The sequence below is a fragment of the Mustela erminea genome, chromosome 12 (genome assembly GCF_009829155.1).
Source record: "Mustela erminea isolate mMusErm1 chromosome 12, mMusErm1.Pri, whole genome shotgun sequence".
In the NCBI taxonomy this organism is placed as follows: Eukaryota; Metazoa; Chordata; class Mammalia; order Carnivora; family Mustelidae; genus Mustela; species Mustela erminea.
Window position 1 is genome coordinate 9,958,737 of NC_045625.1, and position 22,513 is coordinate 9,981,249.

The window sequence follows — 22,513 nt, forward strand, 5'->3', positions numbered from 1 at the left end:
AGTATGAGGTTACGAAAATGTATCCATTCCATTGACCATCAACATTGCGGTGTTTCTGGTCTTTTACTATTACCAACAAGGCTACTGCAAACTTTCATCTACCTGTGCAAGTTACTCTAGAGTACATTTAAGATGTGGAAAGCTTGGGGGTGCCTGGCTGGTTCAGTCAGTAAAATGTGAGACTCTTGATCTTGGGATTGTGAGTTCAAGCCCCACATTGGGTGTAGAGATTACTTGTTTTGTTTTAAGATTTTATTTATTTGAGAAAGGGAAAGTGAGAGAGAGCATGAGAGGGGAGAAGGTCACAGGGAGAAGCAGACTCCCCTTGGAACTAGGAGCCCGACGTGGGACTCAGTCCCGGGATCCCGGGATCATGACCTGAGCTAAAGGCAGTCGTTTAACCAAATGGGCCACCCGGGCACCTGGGTGTGGAGATTACTTAAAAATAAAATCTTTTAGAGGCGCCTGGGTGGCTCAGTTGGTTGGGTGTCTGCCTTTGGCTTAGATCATGATCCCAGAGTCCTGGGATCAGGCCCCACATCAGGATCTCTGCTCGGCAGGGAGCCTGTTTCTCCCTCTCTCTCATATGCCTGCCTTGACCCCCGCCCCCAGCTTGTGTACTCTCTCGAGCGCGTGCTTTCTTTCTCTCTCTTTCTCTCTCTCTCTGTGTCAAATAAATAAATAAATAAAACCTTTTTTAACATTTTGAAAATCTTTGAAAAAAGTTTTGTACTGGGACACCTGGGTGGCTCAGTTGGTTAAGCGGCTGCCTTCAGCTCAGGTCATGATCCCAGCATCCTGGGATCGAGTCCCACATCGGGCTCCTTGCTCGGCAGGGAGCCTACTTCTCCCTCTGCCTCTAGCCTGCCACTCTGTCTGCCTGTGCTTGCGCTCTGTATCTCCCTCTCTCTCTCTCTCTCTCTCTCTTTCTAACAAATAAATAAAAATTTTTAAAAAATTAAAAAAATTTAAAAAAACTTTTGTACTTTTTCAACTTTTCTGGATAATGCCTAGTTTTTTTCTATAGTATCTATATTAATTCACACAGTCCCACAGCCGCCTATAAGGGATTGCTTGACTTGTTGTTTTCTTACTACCATGGTGTATTATCAGACATTAATTTTTTGCCAGTCTAGAGTGTATGAAATATTATCTCAACGTGATTTTTAAAAATTTTTTTTAAAGATTTTGTGGGATTTTTTTTGTATATTTATTTGACAGACAGAGGTCACAAGTAGACAGAGAAGCAGGCAGAGAGAGGGGGAAGCAGGCTCCTACTGAGCAGAGAGCCTGATGTAGGGCTCCATCCCAGGAACCTGGGATCATGATCTGAGCCAAAGGCAGAGGCTTTAACCCACTGAGCCACCCCCAGGTGCCCCTCTTAACTTGATTTTAATTTTCTTTTCCCAGATTACTATGAGGTAACACTATCTTTTCATGCTTATTGGTCATTATTGTTCTTCTGTGAAGTACTCATTCAATTCTTTTGCCTGTTTTGCGTTTTCTTTTTCTCCTTGATTATAGGAGTTCATTATATATATCCTGGCTGCTATTCTCCTTTGTTAGTTATATGGGTCGCAAATGTCTTCTCCCAGTTTTTGTCTTGTTCTCACACCCTTTATGATTTGTTCTGATGAAAATACACTCTTGGGTGCCTGGGTGGCTCAGTGGGTTAAAGCCTCTGCCTTCGGCTCAGGTCATGATCCCAGGGTGCTGGGATCGAGTCCCACATCGGGCTCTCTGCTCCGCAGGGAGCCTGCTTCCTCCCCACTCTCTCTCTCTGCCTGCCTCTCTGCCTACTTGTGATTTCCCTCTCTCTGTCAAATAAATAAAATTTTTTAAAAAATACACTCTTAATTTTAGTATAGTTCAATTTATTTTCCTTTAAGTTCACACGTTAGCTTTTTTATTTTTATTTATTTACTGTTAAAAAAAATTATTCCCCTGTTCAGTGGGATTTCCATTTCATTTAGGTGTTTTTTTAAGTAATCTCTACACCCATCATGGGGCTTGAACTCTATGACCCCCCAGATCAAGAGTCACGTGCTCTACTGGCTGAGCCAGCCAGGTGCCCCCACTCTTGGGTTTTTGTTTTTGTTTTTTTTTTTATTTATTTGACAGAGAGAGATCATAAGCAGGCAGAGAGGCAGCAGAGAGAGAGGAGGAAACAGGCTCCCTGCTGAGCAGAGAGCCTGATGCGGGGCTGGATCCCAGGACCCTGAGATCATGACCTGAGCCGAAGGCAGTGGCTTAACCCACTGAGCCACCCAGGCGCCCCCCACTCTTGGTTTTTAAAGAAATCTTTTCTAACCCAGGATCATAATGCTATTTTCCTATATTGTTATATAGGAAATTTTATAGTTTTGCTTTTTACAGTCAAGTCTTTAATACACCTAAGCTATGATTTTGGTTTGAGAAGGAGATCTTTATCTTTAAAAAAAAAAAATTATGATAACCATTTACTGAAAAATCTGTTCTTTTCTCACCAGTCTGCAATGTCAGCTTTGTCAGGTTCAGGTTTCCAGATGTACATGGAACTATTGGGCTTTGGGCCATACGCCACTGTGGTATTTGCATGATACTATATATCGCCTTACTATTAGGACAAATCCTAGTGTCTGATAAGATAAATCTCCTCAACTAATTCTTTTTTATAAGTATTTTTAATATTCTTGGCCCCTTGTTCTTTCACAGAACAGCTTGTCAGATTCCTCAAAAATTTCTTGGGGGATATTGATTGGATGGCATTGAATCTGTAGATCCATTTGGAGAGCAGTGATTACTTTATGATGTGAATTTTCTTTATCCAAGAACATGATGTTTTTTTTGTTTGTTTGTTTGTTTTAAAGATTTTATTTTATTTATTTGACAGAGAGAGATCACAAGTAGGCAGAGAGGCAGTCAGAGAGAGAGGAGGAAGCAGACTCCCCGCTGAGCAGAGAACCCAATGCGGGGCTCGATCCCGGGACCCTGAGATCATGACCTGAGCCAAAGGCAGAGGCTTAACCCACTGAGCCACTCAGGCGCCCCTGATGTGTTTTTTTTTAATGCATATAAGATTCTGTGATTTTCTTCATTAAAGTTTGTTATTTACTGTTTAATTTATTCCTAGGTACTTTATTTTTTTATACCGGTTGCAAATTGTATCATTCTAAAAATTACTTTTTGGGGCCCCTGGAAGGTTCAGTTGCTTGAGCCTTTGGCTGAGGTCATGATCCTGGAGTCCCGGGATCTAGTTCCACATCAGGCTCCCTGCTCAGCAGGGAGTCTGCTTCTCCTGCTGAACTCTCTCCTCTCATGCTCGCTCTCTCTCTCAAATAAATAAATAAAATCTTAAAAAAAAATAAAAATTACTTTCTGTGTTTGTTGCTGGCATATTGAGGTACTGTTCTTTTTATGTATTGATTTTTTTTTTAAGATTTTATTTATTTATTTGACAGGCAGAGATTACAAGTAGGCAGAGAGGCAGGCAGAGAGAGAGAGGAGGAAGCAGGCTCCCTGCCGAGCAGAGAGCCTGATGCGGGGCTCGATCCCAGGACGCTGGGATCATGACCCGAGCAGAAGGCAGAGGCTTTAGCCCACTGAGCCACCCAGGTGCCCCAGTGTATTGATTATTTTTGCAATTTAGTAACTCTTACAAGCTTAATAACTAGTCTACAGATTTTTTGAGTTTCTTAAGTAGCAGTCATCTGTGAATAATGATGGTTTTGTTTGTTTCAGATTCTTACACCTTTTTTATTCTTTGCCTTGTTCTGTTGGGTTGTTTGTGTTTTCTTATTGTTAAATTTTAAGAGTTTCTTTTATATTTTGGATAGCAGTTTTTACCAGGTAAGTTTTTTGCAAATATTTTCTCCTACTCTGTGGCTTGACTTCTTATTCTCTTGACATTGTCTTTAGCAGAGCAGAAGTTTCTAATTTCGATGAAGTCTAGCTTATCAGTAATTTCCCTTGTGCATCGTGCCTTCGGTGGTTTGTTTGTTTGTTTGTTTATTTATTTATTTTTCAGTGGTATAGTTAACAAATGATTACTATACCCATGGTCATCTAGGTTTTCTCCTTATATTATCTTCTAGGAGTTTTATAGTTTTGAGTTTTACGTTCTGTGACAATTTTGAGTTAATTTTTATGAAGAATATAAGGTCACTACGTCTAGATTCATTTTCTTCCTGTGGATGCCATTTGTTCCAGCCCCATTTGTTGAGTAGCTGTCTTTGCTTCATTGTACTGCCTTTGCTTCTTTGTCAAATATCAACCAAATATATTTGTGGGGGTCTCTTTCTGGGCTCTCTCTTCTGTTCCACTGATCTGTATGTCTTTCACCCATACATTCCTGTCTTGATGACCAATTTCATATAAGTCTTGACGTCAGGTAGCCTCAGTCCTCCAACTTTGTTCTTTCCCCTCAATATTGTTTTGTTTTTTGTGGGTCTTTTGCATCTCCATAGAAACTTTAAAATCATTTTGTTGGTATCCATAAGGTAATTCGCTGGGGTTTTGATTGGGATTACATTGAATCTACAGATCAAGTTGGGAAGAACTGATAGCTTAACAATATTGAGTCATTCTATCTGTGAACATGGACTATCTATTTATTTAGTTTATATTTTTGGGTTTTTTTTATTCATCAGCGTTTTGTAGTGTCCCTCACATAGATCTTCCACCTATTTCGTTAGATTATACCTAAGTATTTCATTTTAGGGGGTGCTGATGTAAATGGTAATTGTGTTTTTTAATCTCATATTCCACTTGTTTATTGTTGGTACATAGGAACGCAGTTGGCTTTTGTATAACAACCTTGTATCCTGCAACCTTTATGTAACCACTTGTTATTTTGGAAGTTTTCTGCCAACTTCTTTGGATTTTTCTAGATAGATGATCATGTCATCTACTAACAAAGACAATTTTAGGTTTTTCTTCCCAATCTATGTACCTGTATTTCCTTTTCTTGTCTTATTACATTAGCAAGGATTTCTAATACAGTATTGGAAAGGATTGATGAGAGGGGACACCCTTGCCTTGTACGTGATCTTAATGGAAAAGCTTTGAGTTTCTCACCATTAAGGATAATGTGGCATATAAAGTGTTGGGGCCTGAAGTAAAGCACCCAGAGTGGAGAGGGTGGTTTCATATGGGATATGGTGTACAAGAAGACTAAATGGAAATTGGTGACTGATTCTTTTCCTGTCCCTAACTTTGCCTAACACCAAAACTTTGGTTTTCACTGTAGAGTCACCTGTACCTCGCAAGTTCCCATAGATGTGTAGTAGAAGGAGTACAGGCTTTGGCTCCACAAGACCTGAATTTGAATCTTTAATTTATCACTGGCCTGTGCCTTTGGGCTAGTTCCTAAGCTTCAATGTCCTTATAAATGGACACAGTGAAGGGCTGTCTTAAGGACCAGGGTGTATGGGCAGTGCTTCCTCATGCACACTCTGGCTGCTGCTGCCGCCGTATCCTGCTCCACATTAGGAGATTCCGTTGTTAGTGAGAGACCCACCATGACTGGCCGTCATGGCCAAACGTGTTTTCCTTCCTATCAAACTCTCTCTCCCTGTCTTCTCTGTTTGGTGTCGAGGTATTGTTTCACCAGGCAGCTAAGTTACAGATTTGGAGTTGTCTTTACCTCTCCTCCTTGTTTCCTAGTCACGCTGAACTTGGCCCTCACCTCTTTGCATGTGCTGCGCTTTACCCAGAATGCTCATTCTGCCCCACCCGCCTTCTCCCTGGATTTACCAGGGAGGTCTGAGCCGATTTCCGCAGTTAATCCCTCCTGACTCTGAGAGAGCACCTTGTCTGTCCCTGTGTTGCAGCGAGACTGTATTGTTTCATAACTCTTTGTGTGTCTGTGTGTCTTTACCAGCAGCACCCTTGCTTCCGTGTCCAGAACTTTGTCTGGTTGTATCCTCAGAAGACTACACGCAGTATAGACTTGATAAAAGTTTACTGAATTATGGAAACTTGAATCTACAGAGTTCAATCTCTGGAATCCACTACTGCCCATACTCTCACCCATGTGAGAATTATTTGTTTAAAGACTTTATTGAGAGAGAGGGCATGCGCGCATGAGTGGGGGAGGGGCAGAGCAAGGGGGACAGCAGGGAGTGAGGAGCCTGATGCAGATCCTGGGTCCGGATCTCAGACCCAGGACTCTGAGATCATGACCTGAGCTGAAGTCTGATGCCTGACCCGCTGAGCCACCCATGTGCCCCCCTGTGAAAATTTAGAATGTCAAGTGCTTCATCCTAAAACCCTAAGCCCAAGTTGCAACATTTTATTCTGAGGAGAGATTGGCTGGCTTCCAAGCTGAACATAAAGGTCTGTAGCTCAAGATACATCAACAGAATCATAAAGTGAGGAAGCAGAGTGCCTGTGAGGAGGTACAGGTCTTCACAGTAAGATGTTGATGCTATAGAAACTTTTTAAATTTTATTTTTGTATTTTTTTAAGGTTTTATTTATTTATTTGACAGAGATTACAAGTAGACAGAGATACAGGCAGAGAGAGAGGAAGGGAAGCAGGCTCCCCGCTGAGCAGAGAGCCCGATGCGGGGCTTGATCCCAGGATCCTGGGATCATGACCTGAGCCGAAGGCAGAGGCTTTAACCCACTGAGCCACCCAGGCGCCCCAGAACTTTTTTTATTTTAGACTTTTTTTTTTTCCCTGAGAGAGCATGAGCCAAGGGGAGGGGCAGCGGGAGAGGGACAAGCAGACTCTTTGCTGAGCAGGCAGCCCAATGTGGTGCTCAATCCCAGGACCCCGGGATCATGACCCAAGCTGAAGGCAGACACTTAAGCAACTAAGTCCCCCAGGCATCCCCTATACAACTTTTTTTTTTTTTTTTGGAGAGCAGAATGGGCATCGTCAGTGGATGCAGGGACCACTGGGGATCTAAGAACTTGTGTAATCAAAGTTTCCTGGATCCTCTTATTTTGACATTAAGCAGCATTGAAAGATTGGTAACAGAGGAACCAAGTCCCGAGCCGCCATCATTGCCCGAGATCATCGGGCACCATCATTGCCTGAGAGAGCCTGAGATCAAGTAGATGGCTGTTTGTTTGGGACCCGGGTGTGAGGTGTGCAGTGGCTCTGCTCTGATTCCTGTGCTGGGAGGCAGCGTGAATGTGATCCTGTGGTTTCGAAGTTCTCCCTTAGCCCTACAGTCACCGGCGCTGGCATCATTACTGCTTCACCCAGCCGCACGTTTCCAGGAACATTGTTCTGTTGATCATTTGTAGGGCTTGTGGGGACCTTCTTGAGTGGGATTACCTCTGCCACGTTTGGCATCTGGGTAGATGTAGGTCCTGTTGGATGCATTAGTAGAATTAAATGTGTGCTTAGTGAGAGTAGAGGAAGTAGATCACGACAGTACAAACGGGTTGTCTTAAAGAAGAGGAGCATCTTCTCAGGGTCTTGGCTGCATTCCACTGAGGTCATAGCCTTGTTCTTTCCCACATTGTTAGTTGCTTAGTTGAATGAGTGATTGCTTCTTGCTGCACTAGGTCTGAACGGATGCCAGGGTGGTGCTGGGCTCTGGTCTGGCATCTTCTGTGTCCCTTTTCAAGGAAGATTTCATAGCTGTGTATTTGTCTGAGAGGCAGTTGAGAACAGAATTTCAGGGAAACGTGATGGTCCAAGAGGAGACAGGAAGTGGGAGGGAGAAAGGGGTTATAGTGTAGTATAATCTCTGCTTCACTTGTAGGCCACTGCTGAGACTCAAGAGAAGGAAATACTCATCACCCATTTGCAGGAGAAGGTCTCGTCCTTGGAGAAGAGACTAGAGCAGAACTTATCAGGAGAAGAACACGTGCAAGAACTGCTGAAAGAGGTAACTTGGGACAGCCACTCCCTTGGGACAGCCGCTCTCCTGGGACAGCCACTGCTGGGGAGGGGGTGGGAATCCTGGAGGTTCCTACAGTCCTAGAGCCACAGACCCAGAAGGTCCACAAGCAGCTGGGAGAGACGAGCACTCCCTCCAACTTCTGACTATCCTGCTTACAGCAAAAACAGCCACCTGTCACCTGTGTGTTCCACGTTTTCCTCAGCAAAAGGAGAGCTTCATTCAGAGATGCTCAGGAATGAGTGGCATCACCCACCTGGTGATTTATGCCACTCGGGCTGTCTTATCTTAGCTCCCCGTTCTCTTCCACACGCGGTTTCCAGTGGTTGCCGGCCAGTCGTCACTGCCTGCCTGTGGCATGAGCAAGAGTCGCCTTCGGCAGTGAGGAGACCCCCCTTTCCTGAGCGAGGCTGTTGAGCAGACTGGCCTTTTCCCCAGTGGTGTAGGTGAACTTGCTTTCTCATCAGGCCTGAGCCCATTCTCTGCCCATATTCTTTTTTTTTTTTTTAAGATTTTATTTATTTATTTGACAGACAGAGACCACAGGTAGGCAGAGAGGCAGGCAGAGAGAGAGAGAGGAGGAAGCAGGCTCCTCCTCTCTTCTTCGAGCAGAGAGCCCGATGCGGGGCTCGATCCCAGGACCCCGGGATCATGACCTGAGCCGAAAGCAGAGGCTTTAACCCACTGAGCCACCCAGGCGCCCCTCTCTGCCCATATTCTGTTCCTCCTTCTCTTTGTATCCAAGTGACTGACCTCACCGTGACAAAGGTGACAAAGCCGAGGCCTTGGGCCTAGATTAGATCCTCACTGTCTTGCTTTCAGCTAAACATCTCCATCTCCACTGCCAGTGTCGTACTTCAGGGCTTCCAGCAACTCTTGGCTAGTCCAGAGTAGGGTCTCCAGACTGGCCTACGGCAGCCGCAGTCTCCTCCCTCACCCCCGAGACAGTCTTCTGAGCCCACTGCGCCCACTGCCGAGCTGCTCTTCCTGGCCGCCTTGCTCCCTTAACCTTCTTCCGCAGCTCCCCTGCAGCCTACAGTGTGTCTAGCTTGGGTTTGGGGTGTAAATTGATTTCTAGAATCAGACTAACTAGGTTTGTATCTCGTATCTTCTACTTACTGATTGGGGACTTAGAGAGAGTAACTGAATCTGTGTTTTCTCCTCTGAAATAGGGTGGATAATTGTACCAAGCAATAGAATTGTTAGGATTCAAGGAGTTACAATATGTGAAGTGTGTGGAATGTAACTAAAACATAGTAGGGTCTCTGTGTATTTCAGCTCTTAATATCATGGTCCTTAGTATTGGGCCATCATCATTACTACAAAGCTTAGTGTGCACAGGAGGTACCTGGGCACTTTGTGTAGAGTCTATTCCTGCTGCCAGGAATCCCGTTTTCAGTAGGCCGGATGTTAGACCTCAAGGTTCGCAACCACCTACCTCCCTCACCAAGGTAATCTAACACCAGTGTGTGGACAACCGCACTTTAAAAAATACTGCCTACCGAATTAAGATTTTTTTTTTTTTTTAATTTATTTATTTATCTGACAGAGAGAGATTACAGGTAGGTAGAGAGGCTGGCAGAGAGAGAGAGAAAGAGAGAGAGAGAGGGAAGCAGGCTCCCCGCCGAGCAGAGAGCCCGATGTGGGACTCGATCCCAGGACCCTGAGATCATGACCTGAGCCGAAGGCAGCGGCTTAACCCACTGAGCCACCCAGGTGCCCCTGCCTACCGAATTAAATTCAGACTCTTTTCTGCAGCATAAAAAGGTTCCCATGATCTGCCCCTTTGCCTGACTTTCTAGTCTTATTTCTTGACTTGAATCCACCATTGCTGTAGCTTTTTGCAAGTTGTAGCTCCCGGTGTGTCCCAGGCTGTTTCACGAATCCACTGATCATGACTCTGCCTGCGTACTCCGTCTCCTCCCTCCCCGGGCCACCTGTGAATTAGAAAGCCGCCCACTTTCCTGAGGCAGTGCGTGGCCTGCTCTAGGCATTTTTGCAGGCACTAATTGCACTCTCTTAATTTTTTTGTTAGTCTTTGCCTCAGGCTCAAGGTCAAAGGAGTATGTCAGGGGCGCCTGGGTGGCTCAGTGGGTTAAGCCGCTGCCTTCGGCTCAGGTCATGATCTCAGGGTCCTGGGATCGAGTCCCGCATCGGGCTCTCTGCTCAGCAGGGAGCCTGCTTCCTTCTCTCTCTCTCTCTCTGCCTGCCTCTCAGTGTACTTGTAATTTCTCTCTGTCAAATAAATAAATAAAATCTTTAAAAAAAAAAAAAAAAAAAAAAAAAAGGAGTATGTCAAATTTATCTATGTGTACTTCATGATATGTGAATTTTTATCTCAGCTGTTGTTTTTAATGCCTTTGTGTCCCCTGTGCCTCGAACAAATCACAGTCTACAGTAGACATCAACAAGCATTCAGTGGAAAAATGACTGTTTTCATTTACTCTTCTTTCAACTTACAGAAAACTGTTGCTGAGCAGAATTTGGAGGATACCAGACAGCAGCTCCTGGCAGCCAGAAGCAGCCAGGCCAAGGCCATTGACGTCTTGGAGACTCGGGTACTGACCTCACTCGCAGGGATTTCTGTGTCTGGGTGGTAGCTTGGTTGGACATCACTGGGGGAGAATCCGCTGAGCTCAGAGGTTTTCTTTGGAAGGGACTGTTTTGGCTCTCAATTTCCGCAGGCCTGTGTTACCTTCATTCTTGCCTCATCGGCACCGTGGTTCCACATAGCACTGTTCTCTTGCTTCTTCCCTTCTCTCCTCGGTCCCTTCCCTCCCACTGGAACCCATTCTGATGGAGTTGATACGGATCCCTGTGTGTGGGGTTACCTTAAAGTGGGCGGCCTTGCTGTGTGTGCACACATGCGAGTTATGTAAGCGCTGCAGTGCTACGCACACGGTCCCCTTCACCCACTCCGCTGGGTCCGTGTCCACGTCATTGTGCTTGCTGCTCTACTTGGTGGCTACCTACCAGATGCCGGACATCCAGCTTGCCGCAGCCGCCGCCCCTTCTCCCCACAGGCTACACTGCACCCAGCAGCCTTGTCCCTGTCACCTCCAGGACAGAGAATGCATATGACCTAATGTGACTAAGTAGGGCAAGAGCATTCCTGCAGGGGCTGCCCCATGCTCTACTCCCCCAGAGCGCATGTGGGGTTCTGCATCTGCATGGCTGCCTCGTCCAGCCATTTGTTTGTTTGTTTGCCAGTGGGTGAGGGTGAAGTGGTGGAAGGGGTAAGGGATCTCTGTGGGGCCTCTTTCATAAGGGCCCTGATCCCATCATGTGGACTCCACCGTCGTGACCTAAGCGCCTCCAGAGGCCCCACCTCCTGTTACCGTCACATTGTCACTTCCGGCCTTAGGATTTCCACATGAATATGGGGGCGCGCAAACACTCAGACCAGAGTAAATACTTAGCTCATTTTTAAAATCTTATCTCCTGATAAATACGCCTGAAGCTCTGTATTTCTCATACAGTTTGCTTTGTTTTATTAGAATTCAGTTCTGTTTCTGAATATCTCTCTTTTTATTGTAATGAAATAAACATGACATAAAAGTTACCATTTCAGCCATTTCTAGGGTACAGCTCAGTGGCATGAAGCACGAATATTCACACTGTTGTGTAACCATCACGGCCATCATCTCCAGAACGTATTCATCTTCTCAAACTGAAATTCTGTCCCCATTAAATACTGACTTCCCACTCTCTCCCACCCCCAGCCTGGGCAACCACCATTCAACTTTCTATCCCTATAAATTTGACTACTCTAGTAATCTCATATTAGCGGAATCATGCAGAATGTGGCCTTTTGTGTCTGGCTGATTTCACTTGACGTATGTTTTCAAGGTTCATTCATGTTGTAGCATGTGTCTGAATTTCATTCCTTTTTAAGGCTGAATAAGCCCTTTTTAAAAATTTAATTAAATGCCACATCACACATGGGGCTCGAACTCATGACCCCGCGATCATGAGTCATATGCTGTACCACTGAGCCAGTCAGGTGCCCCAGGGCTGAATAAGTTTTTTTTTAAAAAGCTTTCATTCCTTCATATGTACCATGTTTTGTTTATCCCTTCATTTGTTTTTTTTTTTTAATATTTTGTTTATTTACTTGACAGAGAGAGATCACAAGTAGGCAGAGAGGCAGGCAGAGAGAGAGGGGGAAGCAAGCTCCCTGCTGAGCAGAGAGCCAGATGTTGGGCTTGATCCCAGGACCCTGAGATCATGACCTGAGCTGAAGGCAGACGCTTAACCTACTGAGCCACCCAGGTGCCCCCAAACCCATCATTTGTCAATGGTTTTTTGGGTTATTTCCACCCTCTGGCTACTGTGATTAATAAACATTAGTGTAGTGCTATGAACAAGATTTTTGTGTGAGCTTTTACTTTCATTTCTCTTGGGTTTATACCAAGGAGTGGAATTGCCAAGTCATATTATAACTCTGTGCTTAATCTCTGGAGGATCTGAATCTTTCTTGAGTGCTTCCTCCAAATTGAGTTTTGGGTAGCTGCTTTCTGAACCCATGACCTTAAAAAACTAGGCTTCAGTTCTGGCTCTACCACTAATAAAATTCGTGATCCTGGATGAGTAACATTTACCGTCCTCCTCTGTGGAAATACGGCATTCTCCGGGGGTTGCTTCAGCTCAGTCTTCCATGTGCATGTTTATGAGGAACCGTGAGACCTGAATGTATCCTTCCCTCATTAAGTACCTACTTCCCCTTGACAAAGCTGCAACCTCCCTTGTGTTTATGTTTTAATAATAATCTTCCTCAAGGTCAGACCTTATTCAACAAACAAGAGGACTTTACCAGGGAGATGGGCAAAGATGGCTCAAACCCGATCAGAATGCCCCATTGGAGAGCCACATCCAGCGGGGTAGACCAGGTGTGGTCCTGTCTGCGGGACGGCCACACGGCCCAGTGCCAAGTCAGACAGGCTGATGTCTGTGGAATGAGTGAAAGTTTGTGCCACGAGCGGTCATCCCACTTGCGGGAATGTGTCCTAAGGAAGTGGCTCAAACCAGGTCACTGAATGTTGGGTGAGGACGTTCACTAATGTGTTGTCTCAGATGCGCAGGCGGGAACAGCCGTGGAGCCAGCACTGGCGGCCGTGGTTCAGTGGATCGTTAGGTGTCCTTGAGATAAACTATCTAAGTTCTGAAGAACACATGGGAATGCAGAAGGAACCTTGAGTGAGGAGGAAAAATGCATAGTTTTCCTAGAGTTGTGTACAGAGTTGTTTAAAAAAAAAGTTACAAAAATGCACCAGAGGAAAAGATGTTAGACTGCTGGCATTGCAGAATGGTAGATGTATCGGTGTCTTTTTTCTAACTTAAAACTTTTCTATAATGTACCCGTTTTACGATGTAAATGGATTTGATTTTTTAAAGCCATTTGTTACCATGCTTCAGCTTCTTTTGAATGAAAGAAGGCTCCTCTTCCCCCTCAGGTGAAGGAGCTCGAGCAGAGCTTGCTGGCATCGGAGGAGAAGCTGAAGCACAGCGGGGATGTCGCGGCGGCCCAGGAGGCTCGGATTCAGGAGCTCGTAAGTGGTTCTGGGCCCCCACGGCTTGCCCTTTATGCCTGTGCCACTGCCCCAACTCGCTCTGCCTTGGTATCTGGACCCGACCTTCCATATGGTCGTGGCGCTGGATGTAAGCAGGTGGGCATTGCGCATGGGGCAAGTCAGGACCTGCTGGCGGAGCCTGGTTACCCCAGGAGTTGGAGCCTGATTCCCCTCTGACGGCTGGCCGGAGGGTCCAGCCTTGGTCTGGGGCTGTTAGAGGGGCGGCTCGCAGCCAGGGCTGCGGAGAACAGGTCCCGGCTCTGGGGAGAACATGGCAAGGGCTTGGCCAGCTGTCGCAGCCCCACGTGGGGTGTTGGGTTAGAAGCTAGAGAGCTAGAAACAGTATTTACTGCATGTTTGCCGTTCCAGCCGCTGTGCTGAGTATCCTGCCCGTGTTTCACGCAGTCCTTGCTGCAGACCTGAGGGCTGCGTGCACTTGGCCTCGTGCTCTAGAGGATGCTGGTTCGGAAAAACTGGATCAAGAACCCAGTGTCGTGGTGGTGTCCCAGCTAGTAAATGGCAAAACCCTCACTTTCTTAGGTCAAAGCCCTTGTTCACCATCGCTGTATTATACAGATGGTCCCTAATTTATGATGGTTCAGCTCTGTGATTTTTCGACTTTATGAGATGCAAAATCAGTCTGGCTTCAGTAGAAACTGTACGTAAATTTTGAAGTTTAAGCTTCTCCTGGGCTAACGATGGGCAGTCCAGTACTCTCCCTCAGTGCCTGCCAGTGGCAGGGAGCCCGTCTCCCAGGCAGCCACACGATCTCGGGGTAAACAACCAGTTCTGTACCTGTACAGCCGTTCTGTTTTTCACTGTGAGAGCAGCATTCACTAAATTACATGAGCTGTTCAACACTTCAGGATAAAATAAGCTTTGCCCAGCTGTAGGCTAATGTAAGTGTTCTGAGAAATTTAAAAAAAAATTTTTTTTAAGATTTTATGTTTAAATAATCTCTCAACCCAGTGTGGGGCTCAGACTCCGAACCCAAGATCGAGCCACATGCAGTGAGTGACTGAGCCAGCCGGGTGCCCCTGTTCTGAGCATTTGACGTAGGCTAGGCTAAGCTGTGATGCTTGTTTTGACTTCATGTTTTCAACTTAACAATGGGCTTATCGAGCCCCAACCCCATCATAAGTTGGAGAAGATCTACACTGCCTCCCCAGGAAAGGCCTCGGCCGTCACAGTGAGCACCAAGTAGGGTGAAGGAGGGCTGTGTCTTCGGACTGGCTGGTGCCCTAACGTGTCCCCCCAGCCCCGAGACCAGTCCCAGATGTCAGCTTCTGAACAGGCCAGGGGCAGTGGGCAGAGCTGCAGGTGGGGACCTCAGCAGCACCCAGACCAGAGGTCAGGAAGGAGAGTTGTTTCTACTGGACACCCATCTTCGGATCACTGAGGGAGAGAAGGGGTTCCTCGTCATCCCCATGGGTCCCTGTCCTCCGCCCCCCATAGGCCGCCGCACACAGGGAGAGCAGCCTGGCGCAGCAGCAGGTGCTGGCTCGGGAGCAGCAGGGCATGGAGCACGTCCGCACGCTGGAGGCCCAGCTCGCTGCCCTGGAGAGAGCGCGGGCGGCTGAGCAGATGGCCGCGGAGCAAGCGGTGGTGAGTGGGGAGGAGGGTCAGGCCCGGCTGGGAGTGCCGGCTTCCTGCGTGCTGGGCAGCCAGGGCATTGACGGGAGAAGACCAGCCCCTGCTGAACGAGGGAACCACTTTTTGGAGCCATTTTCATCTTTGCAGCAAGGCACCTGCTCATGAGATTGGCTGTAAAAAGGCTGTTTTTTCTCAAACCCCAAACAGATGGCTTTGCTTTGCTTCGGGGCGGCGCAGGGACTTGCTGGCTTTTCCTGAGCAGCCCCTTCAGCTTCTTCCCGCTGTGTCTCTGCAGTGTTCTGGTTCCTCTGGCGTGGTCTCGCTCTCTCTCTGGTCCCCTCCCCGCTCCCCATCTTCCAGGTCAGGTGCCATGTTTCTTCTTGCGAGGCCTCTGTCGGCCGGTTCCTCCTGACCCTGCAGTGACATGCAGGGTGGGGTGCATTTTAAAAACGCTCTGTGTCTGGGCGCCTGGGTGGCTCAGTGGGTTAAAGCCTCTGCCTTTGGCTCAGGTCATGATCCCGGGGTCCTGGGATCGAGTCCCACATCGGGCTCTCTGCTCAGCAGGGAGCCTGCTTCCCTTCCTCTCTCTCTGCCTGCCTCTCTGCCTACTTGTGATCTCTGTCTGTCAAATAAAAAAAAAAAAAAAGGCTCCGTGTCTGTAGGACGGTGCCCTGCGGAAATAGGGGAAAGCCTTTTCTTCTCACACATGCTTTTCTCAATTTGCAGAGACAGCTGGAGCAAGAAAACGCAGCCCTCAAAGAAAGTAAGAGTGAATGTGAGCGTTCTTTACAACACCGCCAGCTTGAGCTGAAGAAGCTAAAGGTATTTATCTGGTGGCGCCAGTGTGTCACGGCAGTGGCCTGTCTTTTACGTGTGTGTTCGGGGCAGCCCAGGGAACATTCTGTACTCCCAAGTGAAGAGGGCGTGAACTAGCATTTGTTCAACAGTTCTCTTAGACATTTGCTGCAAATTGTCACCTCATTAATTCCTCTCAGTGACCCAGGATGGTAGGAAGAATTAGGCTCATTTTGTACTTAATGTCATTTGAGGCTCTGAAGAGAAGTTATTTGTCCAAGTTCCGTGGTTAGTTTGAAGCGATGCTGGTCTGACTTCACTCAACCCGCTCCCCTTCTGGGTCACCGTCCACGTGGCCTGAAAGTCATGCCGTCAGCACCAGTGTCACTGAGCTTTCTCGTGGGACCAGGGAAGCACGGGCTCAAGTGGTCCTAAGGACCTTACCCATTTCTGTCGGAGGCCATGTGTAGAGATGAAGGGACAGTCTGCTGGACTGTCCCTTTCCCTCCTGAGAACCTGGCGCTTTCATCATACGTCGCCCATGTCTCTGCCTGGTCATAACTGGATGCAAAGGAAAGGGAGTTTCTGCCACTTCCGTAGAGGCCTCCAGGCTCCTCTGTCCCATTTCAAAGGAGCCCTTAAGTGATGGATCATCGCAGTGCTTGCCCAACTCGGTCATGACCCAGGGATCTTGTGGGACTTTTGGCAAAGGCCTTCTCAGAACATCCCCCGCTGCGGGTCTGCATGAAGTCCGCGTTCAGAACAGTCTCGACTGCGTGAGGCCGCTGCTCGGGCGGAGGCACCGAACCGTGGGAAGCCTGTGCCTTGGGGTCCGAGCTGTTTCCTTGTATTCCTTCAGCAGGCATTGGAGTACGGGTAGTAACCACTCTAGGTGCTGGTACAGGAGCAAAACAGACAGAATTTTACCCGTGTGGAGCCTGTAACTGGAGACGGCAGCCAAGCAGTGGTCCTGGATGGTGCGGAGAGTAAAGCAGAGTGAGGGACAGAGTAGGGAGGAGGGGGCTCTTGTAAACAGGGGGTTAGGGAGGGCGACAGTGGTATTTGAGCACAAGCCCTGAGTCATGTGGTGTGCACGTTTGGGAAGGGAATAGTCCAGACCGAAGAAACAGCAAATAGAAAATCTCTGAGGCAGAAAAAAGCTTAGTTTGTTCCAAGAACAGCACAAAGGTCAGTGTGGCTGCCGGTCAGTTGGCTGGGGAAGAGCAAGATGAGAGCAGGCAGGCAGGGAAGTAGTTGCAAGGGTTAAGCAAAAAAGTGCTGGAAGAAGTTTTGTGCAGCATTTTGTTCTGTTTGGTTCTGGTGAGCAGCACAGTTTATTGAGCGACGATACAAAGCTCCTGAAGAGGGACGGGGCTTGAGAGGGTTGAGGGAGATGTTTTGTGTTAAAACAATTACTCTGGCTCTTTGTAGAAAAATGTTCTGGAAAGGAAGCAAGTAGAGAAGGAGGAAGACCTGTTAGGAGGCTCAGATAGCGAATCACTTACTATGTTTAAGGGCATAAAGGACAAAATTGAAAATTTCAGCAGAGATTTGGAAATTATTCTAAAAGACAGTAGTGTTTAAAGGGAAACAATTAGAACGTGAGAGCCAGAGAATGTAGAGCTGGAACAAAGAACGTGGTAGACTCCAAAAGGGCACACGGAAGCTTTCGGAGGTAATGAATATTTTCAGTGTTCTTATAGTGGTGATGGCTTCACCTGAACTCACCACATTGTGCAGGGTGGTGTTAGTTATATTTCAGGAAAGTTATTTTAAAAAAACAATACGTTTTTAAAAAATATGTTTAAGAGCCAATTAGAACTCGAGAGAATTAGTGAAGTGGAAGGAAGGACAGAGGGAAACACAGAAAAGGCAGGATGAAAGACTGGATCCTGGGGGCGCCTGAGCCCGGTCAGCGGGAGCTCAGAGGGGAATGCACAGGGGAGACTGAAGCAGTTATTTTTTTTTTTTTAAAGATTTTATTTAGTATTTTAGAAGATTTAAAGAAGATTTGTATTTATTTTAGAGAAAGCTGGCACGAGCTGAGGGGAGAGGCAGAGGGAGGGGGAGAAGCAGACTCCCTGCCGAGCTGGGAGACCAATGTGGGACTCGATCCCAGGAACCTGGGATCATTACCTGAGTGAAGGCAGATACTTAACCGACTGAACCACCCAGGCATCCGTATTTATTTATTTTAGAGAGAAAGAGAGCAGGGAGAGCGGCAGAGGGAGAGAGAATCCCAAGTGGACTTAGTGCTGAGCACAGAGCCCGAGGCTGGGCCTGATCTCACAACCCTGAGATCATGACCTGAGTGGAAGCCAAGAGTTGGACGCTTAACTGACTGAACCCCCATGCGCTCTGAGACCAAAGCAGTTACTGAAGTGATAATAGCTAAGAAGTTTCTAAATTGCTGAAAGCTGTCAAGTCACAGGCACAGGTGTGAGGATTCTTACAAATCCAAGTAGGGTGAATGGAAGGAAGTGCTAGAGAGCATCGTTCAGGTGAAGGAAGATTCTAGATAGACACAGGTAAGATGTAAGGCAGTAAGAAAGAATGAGGAGCAATGATCATTGCAACTAATGTACACAAGAAGAAACAGAAAATCTGTCCTGCCGTGTGTCCATCATGGTCCAGTCAGGGGAAAGAACCATATTGGTTATTTGAGAATTTATGTTCTCATGTAAGGTTTTCACAGAAACAGTTACAAGCTATCGCAAAGGTAGCCACTGCAAGAATGGCTACAACTTAGGGAACAAAGCAAAGAAGGTGGAATTATGGGGCGCCTGGGTGGCTCAGTGGGTTAAGCCTCTGCCTTCAGCTCAGGTCACAGTCTCAGAATCCTGGAATCGGGCCCTGCATCAGGCTCTGTGCTCAGCGGGGAGCCTGCTTCCCCCTCTCTCTCTGCCTGCCTCTCTGCCTGCTTGTGATCGCTGTCAAATAAATAAATAAAATCTTCCCCCAAAAAGGTGGAATTATTAGGAATTAAGACAAAGAGCCCCGCAGATCTGACACACAGACCTCTGAGCGAGGGACGCTGTTCGGTGGGTGCCTGGTGTGTGTTGGAGGAACAAGGCAGAGAATGAAGTCAGCCCCACTCTTGGGAAAAACCTGCTGCCTCAGGACAAAATTGCTGCTGCTCCCATGAAGCAGCCTTACTCACAGAAACCGAAGCTGACAGGGAAAGCACGTCTTTTGCTCTGTCCTGGTGCCTTCCAGGCTCCCTCGAGCTCCTCCTGTTGGCGGAGACTCCTATGGAACCAGCTCAATGAGCAGAAATGGGGTTTGCGGGGTCCCGGGCATAGCAGGGCAAAAGCAGAATATAAAAGGGGGAGCGAGGTCGGTAGGCAGTAACTTGAAAAACCAGCACGCGCGCACAGGTTGTTAGGAAGTGTGGTTCATTTTCGCACGCTTGGGGAATGTTCTCAATATCTTAGATTTCTAGTTTAATACCATTATAGTCAGATAACACACACACTGATTTCAGTTCTTTGATATTTACTGAGGTTTGTTTTATGACCCAGCCTGTAGTCTGTGTGGGGAAATACTCCAGCGCGCTGCGGCTGGGAGGAGAAAGCGTTCTCTCAGCGCCCCTTAGATCAGGTTGGGTCAAAGTATTGTCCGAGTCTCTGTGTTTTCTGATTTTTCGTTTTTGTCTTCCTGTTCCATCAGTTAGTAAGGGTGGCGTGCGGATTCTTCCAGCTATGATCACGGATTTGTCTCTTTTTCTCTTTCATTCTGCCGATCTCTGCTTCAGGTGTTCGGAAGCACTATTTTTAGGTGCATACATATTTAGAATTCCCTCAGGGAAGGCATTCCCAGGTGCAGAGAGCTGCTGGAGGCGGGGAGCCTGGTGACAGGCGCCACGCTGAGCGGTGCCCGGGGCCTGAGTACCACAGTCCTGGACCGGGTGTGGCTCTGTGGCCGCAGTGTGGACCTCACAGCCATGTGGACTCCGTTCTGCGTGCCAGCTGGCCCCTCACTGGCTGGTTCTTGAGGGAGTCTAGTTTCCTTTTTTTGTTTTAAAACCGAACCTGTTCCCCCTTGCCTTCAAGAGGATTAACCTGAGGGCCCAGTGTGCCCCGAGGAGGAGTGCCCCGGGCGGTGCCTGGCAGGGAGGGGCTTGGAGTCCAGTTCCTGCCCTCAGCTGCTTTCCTGGCCTTCGCTCAGTCGGCCTGCCGGCCCTCTCAGACACGGGCGGCCAGAGCTCCCCGCTCACTCTCCCCAGAAAAGGCTTCTGCCCTCTGCCCCCACAGGCCCAGGGTTTCAAAGCTGCATCTCCTGCGTCAACAGAGCCACCCCTGATGAGGAGGGGTGTTGTCTGGGGTGGGGCAGGGTCCCTCCGCTTGAATTCAGGCGCCCGTTGTTCTCATCTTTACTAGAGATGGACTCAACGGAAGGTCAGTTCTGACAACTCCATGGTTGGAGCCAGAACGCCCCTGGCCAGGAGGCTCGCCTCTCCTTCCACGAACCAACTTGTACCTGCATCAGTGGAAAGGGAAGTGTCAGTAGGGGAGATAAGTAGCTCGCAGAACCAGAAAGACCTGTCTGACAGGAACCAGGGGGTGCGGGGCCTCAGGTCTCTTTTCTCCCTGTGTCCTGCTGTTTCCTACCCTGTCAGTTACCCAAGCTGTTGGCCTTGCTTCTCCACGATGCCCGCTGAGGCCGACAAACTGAGTGGACATCACCACAGCAGCTCCAAGCTGGTAACATGCCAGCTCCGGAAAGAGGGCTTCTCCCCTCAGGCTTCACCTTAAAAAAAAGGCATCTGATATAACAAGGAACTTTGGTCCCTCTGAGGTGACAGAGCCACCCCTTGGACAGGTCAGTTTGGCCAGGGGCTGCAGTACTGTGACTGGCCAGCTCCGAACCACATGCTTATCTCGGTAGCCACAAGATGGGCGTCTCGGTACCGGCAGCCCCACCAGCACCACCTGGAACTGCAGGGTGGAAACGGGGAGGAACAGCGATGAGGCTCTTCCCGCCAGAAATGCGGTGAGCCTGGGTTGACCTGAAAAACAAACCTCTCTGACCAGAACAAAGGCACCTGAGAAGTCTGGGGACTGAGCAGTGAGCCCGGCTTCTGTCGCAGGAAAGAGGACTGCTCTGTTTGTCGGGAGATAGTTCCTGTGCTCTGGGGAAGGCTGAGGAGGCAGCCCGGGTCCACGTAGGAGATACTCTGGGCGGCGGAGTCTGAGCTCAGGCAGGTGCTGGCTTGCAACCCGGCTGTCCCGCTAGCTGTGGGACCGCAGGCACGTGAACCTCGCAGAGCCTTTTTCTGTTCTATAAAATAGATAATTTTGATGAGTTTGTGGTATTTTGTCCTATTACAGTTCAGTAATTTCTTCTTATTTTTCCCGTAATTGGGTCGCTCTAGTCTGTTCAGTTGGGCTTAGGAGTCTTTCTTCTTGTCCTGTGTTGATTTCATTAGACCAGTTCTTCTCTTGAGGTTCTCAGTCCCCTAACCTTGGCCCAGGCACGGATAACCAACCCCCTGCAGTGTGCCCATCTTCGGAGAGGCTGGTGGGTTGCCCAGCAGGACAGTTCCTGGAGGGATACAGAAGGCATTGCGGGGAGAGGGCAGCCCGGGCGCCTGGAGAAGCAGGACGAACGTTAACCTGGCCCTGTGAGACCATATTCTTGATGGGCTTCAGGTAGCGTGCAGCTAAAAACTGTGAAATGAGTTTTGAGATGCAATCTCCTATCTGTTTTCTGTATCATAGGAAGAATGGAGCCAAAGAGAAATTGTGAGTGTGGCCATGGCTCAAGCCCTGGACGAGGTGCGGAAGCAAAGGGAGGAGCTCCAGCAGCAGGTAGCCCCTCCGGACGCGGGAGGGTGAGCCCTGGCGTGGGGTGTGCCAGCCTCAGTAGGACCAGCCTCCCTCCCTGTGTGTCCAGGACAGGGGCTGGACCTAGGTCTCAGGACTGCCATCCACTGAGTGATTCCCCTGAGGTCTCTAGAAAGGTAGGAGAAAAGTGTTATAAAGAAAGCCTCACCCCACAGGATAGGCCTTTTTTGATTTTTGATGGTCAGTTATTGTTCTTAAGCTTATCTGGCGAAAAGTCATATCTGGGTACCTATTGTGCTCTAATTTTTTTAAAGATTTTATTTATTTGACAGAGAGTACAAGTAGGCAGAGCAGCAGGCAGAGGCCGAGGGAGAGGGAGAAGCAGACTCCCTGCTGAGCAGGGAGCCCAATGCGGGGGGATCCCAGGACCCTGGGATTATGACGCAAGCTGAAGGCACCCGCTTAACCGACTGAGCCACCCAGGTTCCCCGTTATTGGACTCTTAATTCTGTGAGGGGGCCATCACTGGCCGCAGGCCCCCAAGACCGTGTAATACAGCTGAGCTGTCAGGGGGAAGGCTGGGAAACGCCTTCCCTTTCAGACAGACTCAGTGTCAGGTCCCAGACCTGGTAGTTAATGGGCCCTAAGCCTTCAGTAAGTCCTTAACAAATGTGAGTCTTACTTGCCTCTGGAAAGGCTTTAGGATAATTACACCTTTCAGAGGGTTTAACAAACCTGTGTGACAGGGTCACTTGTATCAAATGCCGGGCATGTGGCAGGCAGGCAGGACCCAGAAGGCCAGGCAGAACAGCCACATGTCCGGGAAGCCCAGCGTAGGCCAGGTGGGCAGTGGCCCGGAGTGTGCCCAGACCAGCAGAACTGAGCTGGCAGGTGTTCCAGGCTGTGGACTGCAGGGACTGCTGTGGACTCAC

At 48.2% G+C, this 22,513-nt stretch overlaps 1 protein-coding gene across 3 annotated transcripts in view; it reads left to right on the forward strand.

Moving 5' to 3' along the window:
* Positions 1-22,513, forward strand: part of GOLGA1 (golgin A1) — a 47,157-nt gene that overhangs the window by 17,359 nt on the left and 7,285 nt on the right. For all 3 annotated transcript variants that reach the window (XM_032306445.1, XM_032306447.1, XM_032306446.1), the window contains exons 11-16: positions 7,700-7,825; positions 10,300-10,395; positions 13,291-13,386; positions 14,863-15,012; positions 15,727-15,822; positions 21,516-21,605. In XM_032306445.1, coding sequence (XP_032162336.1) covers positions 7,700-7,825; positions 10,300-10,395; positions 13,291-13,386; positions 14,863-15,012; positions 15,727-15,822; positions 21,516-21,605 — 654 coding nt within the window. The remainder of the gene's footprint in view (positions 1-7,699; positions 7,826-10,299; positions 10,396-13,290; positions 13,387-14,862; positions 15,013-15,726; positions 15,823-21,515; positions 21,606-22,513) is intronic.